Raw genomic sequence first — 9599 nt, 5'->3', positions numbered from 1 at the left:
AGAGAGAAAGGCTCTATTTAGAGAGTTATATTTCACCCTGTATCTCACCCATCTTTCCTTTTGGGTAAACATTTCCCTCCCCTTGGGTAAAAAAGCTTCACTCCACCCCAACCCTCCCCAATTCAAAACATATTCCCTTACCCTGCGAGTGAATGTTTTGCCACACTTGGAGCAGACAAAGGCAGCAGGGACAAAGTTGGGATCGTGGTATCTCTTGAAGTGCATGTCGAGGAGCTGCTTCTGGCGGAAGGTTTTATCACAATGGCTACAGGCATAAGGCTTTTCTCCAGTATGGGTCCGTTTGTGCATGACCATGTGCCGCTCCTGGCACGGGCAAGAAAAATGGAAACTCACATAAATGGATACAGAAAAGTGAATTTTCAGCTAAAATGAGGCCAACATTTTATGCTTAATATCAGGAAAAGAATGATTCCACAGCAATGCAAGAACACCTTGATTGATAGCATATTCAGTTCTAGCTACTTCCATTCTACATAGACTCTTATCCCTTGGTAAACAGGTCCATTAAGGTTGTTAATTAGAAGGTTCTTCTCTACAGGACAGCATCACACCAAGAAAAGGCCACTTGTACTCTCCTTTACGCCCTTCAAAAGATTTAGACAGCTAACTCAATCTTGACAGCTGGTCAAACCTAACAGCTAAGATTTCTACCCGGTATTTTCAGCTCCTGTCCCAACACTCCTGAGGGGTGCCAGTGCCCCCAGCTTACCTGTCTGCAGGCATAATCACACTGGTCACACTTGAAGCGCTTCTCATTCTTGTGGGACTTTTGATGCTGGATGAGGGCGTACCTCTCATGGAACACAGCATCACAGTAGCGACACTTCTTGCCCTGCTCGATGTAGGAATGCTGCTTCCGCAAGTGGACACCTACAGGAAAAGGAATCAGAAGCTTTTATCACCATGGCTTTCCAAGCATGAAAGACAAGCCCATGGCCCTTCAGTGATGCTCCCTCCCAAGCTCAGCCAAAACAGTGGAATAGTTAATTTAGGATTCAACAAAAAACCTGAAGGACTTGTAAGCAGGATCAACTAGAACAATTTCCAGACAGAAATAGCTTGCAGAAAAACTCCATTAAGACTTTCCACAGGATTCCGGATTTGGTTATTAGTTGCAATCTGTGCTGATTCAGGACACTTACATTTGATGACAAATGATTGTCAAACTAAAGTGTCTTGTGGACTGCTATGTTTAAGACTAACTCGAATTGCCTGGATACAGCCAGAAGCCAGGTAATTCAGCAGGGGAAACAGGATTTTCTGCAGGATTAGAAGTCAGAGTGACAGGGCTAGAAGGCAACAGGGACACCAGCAGATAATCCCCAACAGAGGTTTTAGTCACTTCTTTAAAATCCTTCAACTAAGAGCACACCACAGCTGCACAAGGTAGCTTAGGGTAGATTAAAGCATTATTAGAAGAAAAATTCTTCATAGCTAACATCAGTTTTCCTCTGTTGTAAATCAGCTTGTTTGCTCCTGACATCAACTGACTGCCTTCCTCTCAAACTGCCTCTCACTGTAGCACTTGTCTTTACTGGAAGGGAGCCTGCCTTCCCATTACTTGGGTGATAATTCTGTTTAAAGACAGAAAGTTCTGCCAAATCGTGGCTCCTTCTTTTCTCTCAGCTGCTTTGGGCACAGTATTGTTTGTCACCTTCTAGAAACAGAAGAGCTTTCCTGCTGGAATCACACTGGGTACTGCTCACTAGATCAGGAATGTCCTGCTGCAAGGACTCAGGGCTTTTGTGAACACACAGCTCCAAATCCTGGAGAGTTTAATACTTGGTCTAATTCAAACCTTTTAACTTGATAAAAATATCCCTGCATGAAACTTAATGGCTTCCAATGTGCAGAAGGTTAAGCCAAGTGATCTTCTTGCTTTTCAGATCCCAATCCTTATGCTGCTGAAATCTCAGTCCAAGTTCAATAAATGCCTTGCATCTATGGGCAAACTTAACTTGTATGCTTGGAAAAAAAAAATTCAAATAATGAGAAGAAACTGAAAATTGTTCTAACTTGCAGCATCTATGGTAAGCTAAAGGTGTGTGTTACCAGTCCCACATGTGAAGAAGCAGCGCTTCATGCTGTGCAGTTACCAGACTGGGTACTGGGTTAAGAGATAGCAGTTGGGATATGTGAACTCTAATACTGGGAAGTTTTGTACCATCTTCAGCAAATGGCCACGTTTGGGGGACACATACCCAGGTCACTCTTTCTCGCTATAACAGTATCACAGTGAGGACAGTGGAATTTGGCCACATTCTCCGTGTGCTTCTGCAAAATGTGCATCTTCATGGTACCGCTCTGAGTGAAGCGAGCATGGCAGATGTAACATTCATATGGCTTCTCTCCTTCAGGAGCAAAAGGAAAAAATAGAACAAGTACTTTTATTAAAAAGAAATCTCACCAAGAAGCCCCAAAGAACCTCCCAGAAACCTGCAACATGCAGCTAGACAAAAGAAACAGTAATTCTACAAAGAACTCAATAATGTCTCTCTCTGCAAGTTTTAGCTCCAGTAAGAATCTTTCTAAAAAGAAACTAAAGTTCGATCCTTAAGGAAGTTAAATTATTCTTACTCTGAGAAATGCAAGCAAGACCTACATGCAGGCTGCTAGAAGAGAGCAAGTGACATCAGATTTTTTTTGGGTGGAGGTTCTGAATGTTCATGAATACATAGAAGGACATCTTTCCCCCCCTTCAATTTTAGCAACATGATTAATTTGGTACTGCAGTAACATTCTGTGCTAAAATCATCCCTATTTATATTGAAGAAAAAATTAGCATCTTTATGAACTAACATGCATGAGATGCTTTTAAAACTGCACTAGAGCATGAGACTGCAAGTGACTCTACTCTTGAAGTGGAACACTGAAAACAGTAGCGTTCATACTACAGGTGCCTGCATTTTATCACCTCACAGTCAAACTGGAAATCAGAATCCTCCAAGCTCATTTCTCAGCGCAGTAATTTTATCAGGTTATGAATTTACAAGTGCTTACAAATCGTGGTGCATTCTCTTCAGCTACACACTTCATAAAGGTTTTATATTAAGCTACACAATGATATTTGTTTTGCTGTGTGTCAGCACACACCGTACACAGCCTCAGCACTCTGACATTAAGAGAATTTGGCATCAGTACCGGAGTGGGTCCTCATGTGCCTCTTCAGTTTGTAGGTGTCCCTGCTGGCATAGCTGCACAGGCTGCACTGGAACGGGCGCTCTCCGGTGTGCGAACGGATGTGGCGTTTCAGTTTGCTAACCTGGAAGCCAAGAGCAAGACTGAGTTTAGCACAGATGAGCAGGCCAGACTGCCAAAACAACAAGAAATCAGTCAAGAGTTTAAGGTAGTTTATATTTATTTAGGCACAAAACCAAACAAGAATGTTGCCATTTTCAGTGCCACTTTCTCATTGCACACAGCCACTTGCTCCTGCCCACTCTACCTCACCTCGCAGCTTCACTCCCAGTTTTGCTTGATGCTTGTTCCCACACTCACTGAGGTCTGATTTAGACTCTGTGCTCACCTTACTGTTACTGACCATCTCAGCATCTGAAGACACCCTAAAATTTTAAAGTATCCTGAAGAGACACAGGGAAGCGTTGTGGGGAAGCTTAATTCTTTTTTTCTCCTGCTTTTATTTAGAAGGTACAAACCCAGCTCAAAGCAAGAACACCAACGGTATGGCATTTTCTACTCCAGCCTGATCACGCTGCTTAATCACCAACTTATGCCTACAAAAAGCAGCATGACCTCATAAGGACCAACTTGGTTATTCTTTCCTAATTTATACTGTGAAAACCTCTGCAACATAACTTATTCAGCCCTCAAACCACAGGGCCTGAAGTGACAGCACTGCAGGCACAGCGTGGGTAGGAAAAAAAAGCCTGATGTCCCTACTCAAGTTCTCCCACTGTAGCCTTCTTCCACTGCAGACATCTCATTTTTTAAAATTATGTTGCTCATCATCTGGCTCAAATTTCCTTTCACAATATAAAAGCTGTCCTGTAAAGTATCTAACAATACGGCATGGAGGGAAGGCATTCAAGAATGTCTAATCTGCTCAGGCAAATTAAGCTATCATCTAACATTAGCAAAGATGCTTTTCACCAATACTGTGACAAAGGCTCATTAGTTTTAGCTACAGACACCTTCGTGGCATAAACAGATGATGTGCAGAATGCATGTTTCTAAAATGGGAGGGCACTGTGGACTGAAGACATCCCACTGCAGCAGAAAATGTCTGTCTCCTTCAACATGGAGCACACTACAATTCCTGCAATCAGCTTAAAGGACAAATCATTTCAGAAACAATGACAACTATTGTCTCCAAAAGGAAATGGATATCACCTAGGATTTATGTAAGTGATCTCAAACTGCTTTCTGATTCACTGAGGAAACCCCACCATTTGCTTCCAAGAGCAGCCCTGATTTATAACTTCTTTTGCCCAGAGCCTTTCAACCAGATGACCAAAGAGGAAATGCCTAAGAGCAGAGTTTGTAACAGATGGTGAACAAGCTTTGAAGTGCACAAGGAAGCACTCAGCACCATAGCAAGTCCCATACCTCCACACTCGCATAGTCACACATGGAACATTTGAATGGTTTCTCGTGGGTGTGTTTGTAGCGGCGATGCCGAACCAACTCTCCACTGGTCACAAAGGCCATGTCGCAGTCTGGGCACTTGTGAGGGCGAGTACCTAAGGGTGTGCAGGAGGACAGGAAGACAGTGACACAGATTAAGTGACAAAAGAAAATACAGGACAGCGCTTGCTGCGGATTTTTTAATTTTTTGTTTGAAAAGTGAATTAGCAACACTGCTTTCACGTTCTGAAAGATTAAATTAGAGCAACAATGCACAAAAATCAGGGGCTTTGTATAAATAACTAATAGATATAAGATCTTAGCGAATTAACATCCTTTCAGTGAGGAAACAGACTCCTTTATTTTTGTATCACTTGGTTGTTTACACATCAGAAGCCAGCTAGTTAGATGTAACTTCAGTAAGCAGAGAAAACGAGGGATATGGATTACACTCTTTTTTTTTGGCAGTAAGGCACAACAAGCTGAAAACATGAGTGCTAATGTGCAAGGCAGAAAGAACATTTCTATAACTTCAGGTAATTTGAGATCAAGCTCAGGATCAATTTTGTACCTGTGAACAGGATAACCTCTGCACCTGGCTTGGCCAGGCGGAAAGCAACTGCACCATTTCCTCATTTTTAGCTTGTTCCATAAGAGGAATTAGGAAAACAAGAGGGGTCTATCTTCAATCTATTAGTTCTGATGGCAGAGCAGATCCTACAAAAACAATATATGCAAAACCAAGAGTACCTGTGTGAGTGTTGAGGTGGTTCCTCAGCAATGTGACTGTCCGGAAAGCCCTGCCACAGAGATGGCACTTGTGTGGTCTTTCATCAGTGTGGCTTTTCATGTGGCGGTCCAAGTTGGAACGACGCGGACAAGTGTAACTGCACAGCTCGCACTGGAATGTCTTTTTTACACCTGGTCATGAAGGAAATCATCTTTAGTCTTTGACAGTACTGTGGTCTACTGTGTAACATAAGAGGAAAGATTCTCGGGTGTCTAACTACTGCAAGGAACCACCAGGCACCACTAAATCCAACTGCATTGCCTGTGGCTGGTTTGGATTCAATTTTCACTAGTATGCCAGCACTCAATGTTCCTTCTCCACTCTAAAAAGGGTTCCTTAACTTACAGTTTTAACAAAAACCAGATGTACTTATTACTGTATTTTGCACCATCTACCTTATCCAGCAACTGGTTAGGAAAAAGCCCACAGAATTAATTGTGCCATTGGCTCCTGATGTGAAACATGCACACAAACTGTTACATGTGTAGCACAGCAAAGAGAACAATGTTTTCAAGCATAGTTATATAAGAATATTAATGCCACAGTATCATACTTGGGGAAAATTATCTCCCTGGCAGCCTCCAGAGAGGAGAAGGGAGGTGTGCCCAAGAAACACTGCAGTCAAGCACTATTACATAGTGAGCAAGCAGCATTGGGCATGTCTGTTCTCTTCCCACTTGCACGTATTCATTCGCCTCAATCACACTGCAATCACCACAACAAAAGCATTTTCAAAATCCACTTGCAGATGGGGAACTTACCTTTCTTTTTAATTTTTGTTGGTTTTGGTGGCTTCATATTGCCCACCACCTTTTCTGCATTAACCTCGGACAACAAACCCTCCTGCTGCTCCTCTTCAAAGTCATACACAGAGACATCCACATCTTTGCCTTCCTCAGTGTAGCGAAGCTTACTCTTTTTGTTTTTCTTTGTTTTTTTGGCTGGTGGCTGATAGTCTGGATCTTTTTGCCAATTGGGATCTTCCTGTGGCTGAAGTTCACCTTGTTCCAGTGTCTCCACCTCACCGTTTGCACCCACTTTCACTACTTGGAAGCCTTCTGGTAAAGGGAGGGTGTGACAGATCATGGGCTCTCCCTCCTGCAGGCCTCCTTTGGAAACCTCATTTTCATAAGCTCCCTGCAGTTCTTCCACAGACGTGGTGGCAACAGGTACAGTCACTGGTACAGGTACTTGGACCAGCTGAAGCTCACCAAGGTTTATAGGCTGCTCTTCCATATTAACAACCTGAAGTGTTATGATCTGTGTGTCATCCACAGTAGCCTCAGTTTCTTGAGGCACTGCACCTTCCATTACTTCGGTCTTCATTTGAAGAAGAGTTGGATCCAGCTGATCCATCATCACCATCTGCACCCCACTGCTGACATCCTGCACCACTTCACTTCCATCTGCTTGGTTTGGTGGTATATGACAAGCATCATCCTCTTGCCCACCTTCACGGCGTCTTTGATAGGTTTTCCTCTCTTTTCCCTTAATGAAAGTCTCTGATTCCTCCACAATAGCGTCAACTGCCTCACCTTCCATTTCACCTTCCTGCTGCAAAAACAAGAAAATGAGTGCTGCACACCACCCAATGCATTTAACTACTGCACAAACCCCACAGAAGAACAAGTCACCCAACTGGAAACACCCAACTCATCCCGATCATATTCAGAGAACAGGAGCTGAGAGCTGTAGGTCTCCACGAGCCCATCACCACTGCAAACCAAGGCAATCACAGAACGCTGCCTGCAGTGAGACAACTCTATCAGCTTCTTGGAAAGGAAGGAAAACAAGGAAGAGAGATTAAGTGATATGCATGTTCCCATTTCTCAAAGACCACAAATCCCACCAGCAAGATGCACAGCAGTATTATTCCTTACTGAGCTTGTTTAATCATTTCACATAGCTTAGCACTACCAGAGGCAGTCTTCGGCTAGAAATTTTAAAGGTACAAAACTAGCACACTGTTAAAATCAAAAAGCCAACCTTCAAGAAAGTATTACATTTGAGAACTGCAGAACTTTTCCAGGAAGAAAAAGCACTAAGAACTAAGCAGAAGAACGTAAGCTGCACTTATTTCATATCTAACTACTTTTACTTCAAGTCTAAACTCCTCTGCAAAACATACGGACATAAAGCAGTTAGGCAAATTATGTCTCTTGTAAGCATCCTGGAGTTCCAATTCCAGCTCCCACCTCCGGCACTGCTGGGCCCTGAGTGGATCAGGAAGATGCACTGTGCACTCTCTCCTCGGCTGAATGAACCACAGCAGGAGACACAGCTCAGGTAAAATCTTACTTGAATGTAAATGATGTGGACTGAGCTGGTAGATTCTAATGATTTCTAATGATCTCATGATACCTGCATTAAATGCATCCATACAGTCACAAACAACAATACAGAAGCACAGCATTTTGGTGCTCCTTAACTGTAACTCTGACAATAGCTGCATGCAAACATAACACTGAGATTTTGTGCCTCCTCAGATCATCTGGTGTTCTTCACTGCAGTTGGGGAAAAATATGAAACTCCTGTATTCTCATTATGCAGGAAGGTTATTTCAAGAGTAGTAAGAGCTAAAAGAAATTATCATTTTGCAGCTGTCTTTTTCACAAATGAAAGGAGTAAGATTATAGTAAAGGAGCATTTTGTAAGTCCATCTCTGTTCCAGGTGGTTTACTTCGTAAAATAAAAGGAAGTTCCCTAACCATGCCAAAAACTTTCCCTGCATCAGGATACCATTTCTTATACTCCCCAATAAGCATTAAAAAGGTACCAAGGTCAATTTTACTGCTGAAGAAAGTAACAGAAAAGCCAGCTTCCTTACTAAGCCGGTGAAAAATTCCTGATTCCATTTCCAGATTTGCTAAGAGACTTCTGTATTTTCCCATTAGACTGACTGGCCTCTCAGACCAGCTAAGTGAATTAATATAAATATTTAATCTCCCTTGCTAACTCAACACTTTAAAATCCCCATACTATTTTCAAATATCTATATTTAATCTTGCATACTCAATTTTGATTTTGCACTATATAGTGCATATAGACATAAACATGAAGCACAGCTATCAAGTCTCCATCACCTTTACAAATTATAAGACATGTAATTGCTATTATTTTTAGAGGATTCTTGCTTTTACTCTACTGTCTTTTCTACCATCCTTCACTTCAGCTGGAAGAACAATAAAGCTCATCTTGTTCTTCAGCCTGCCCAGACTAGGGACATAAATTAACTTGCTGTCTTGACACCTGTGATGTCGTGGGCAGCCACAGTCTCCAGAGGGCACCAGATACCCAGAAATACCGACATATGGCTTCATGTGCGCTCCCTGCAGGGATCCCGCCTCTCCTTTCCTTTACCACCCATCAGCTTTTCAAGTCGGAGCAAATCCATATGGACAAACAGCTGAAGTACACGAGATGATGTAAGTACTTAACACCAGACAGCAGGCAATCAGAACAGAGCTGGTCTTTGGCCTACAGCAACTGCAAATGTGTTTTACAATTATCTTAAGTATTTGCAGGGAGAAGAGAAGACTTTTCAGGTGACCAAAAGGATCTGAACAAAAAAAGGAAGAACACAGCTAAACAACACATAAAAATGTGGTAACAATAAAATACGTAAGATGGAGGAAAAAAAATGGCAAAAGTCCATCTGCAAAGCTAATGCAACTTTGGTACCAAGCAGAGGTCTGCAACCTTGATACAAGCACAGGCAGCTCTGAGCAGAGGTGGGGCCCTCATAAAGACCTTCACATTCACTGTCAGTATCAGTTGGTAACAGGGCGGCTAAGTCACCTGAAAGCAATCCAACAGGCAAATAATTTGCAAGTGTCCTCTATGATCCTACAGTGGAACAGCAGGAAGGCACCACTTCTGACTTGTAAAGCAGAAAATCCTATGTCCACCAAGGAACAGGTCACTGGCATACATGAAGACTCTGGCATAAGGCTCACATTGTCAGGAAGTTTGCCAGCCTAGGAATGCAGGTGTACAGGGAGACCAAGGAAATGCCTGCAGGAAGACTCAGGTCAAAGACACTCACAGTGAGGGGTGTATGTGTGTGAAAGGAATAGAGGGATTCTTACAGCCGTCCGGCAAAGAAACTCAGAACCCGCTATCGCTCCCTGTCCCTCTGTCACCTCTCACCCCGTTTCCCGTCGCGCGGCTATCGGGGGTTGCACGGCGGGGCACGGCTGCCCCC

General features: G+C 43.0%; 1 protein-coding gene across 4 annotated transcripts in view; it reads right to left on the bottom strand.

Moving 5' to 3' along the window:
• CTCF (CCCTC-binding factor) overlaps positions 1-9599 on the bottom strand; it is a 27414-nt gene that overhangs the window by 7025 nt on the left and 10790 nt on the right. For 3 of the 4 annotated variants that reach the window (XM_008638737.2, XM_017740912.1, XM_017740911.1), the window contains 7 exons: positions 6157-6949; positions 5356-5526; positions 4588-4721; positions 3163-3283; positions 2223-2372; positions 731-891; positions 142-324 (listed from right to left, as the gene is read on the bottom strand). In XM_008638737.2, the coding sequence (XP_008636959.1) occupies positions 142-324; positions 731-891; positions 2223-2372; positions 3163-3283; positions 4588-4721; positions 5356-5526; positions 6157-6949 (1713 nt within the window). The remainder of the gene's footprint in view (positions 1-141; positions 325-730; positions 892-2222; positions 2373-3162; positions 3284-4587; positions 4722-5355; positions 5527-6156; positions 6950-9599) is intronic. The other variant, XM_017740910.1, reaches the window with a different exon arrangement.

Source organism: Corvus brachyrhynchos, unplaced genomic scaffold (genome assembly GCF_000691975.1).
Source record: "Corvus brachyrhynchos isolate BGI_N302 unplaced genomic scaffold, ASM69197v1 scaffold26, whole genome shotgun sequence".
NCBI classification, from domain to species: domain Eukaryota; kingdom Metazoa; phylum Chordata; class Aves; order Passeriformes; family Corvidae; genus Corvus; species Corvus brachyrhynchos.
Note: the sequence above shows the minus strand (reverse complement) of the source record. Positions and strands in the feature narration are given on the sequence as shown.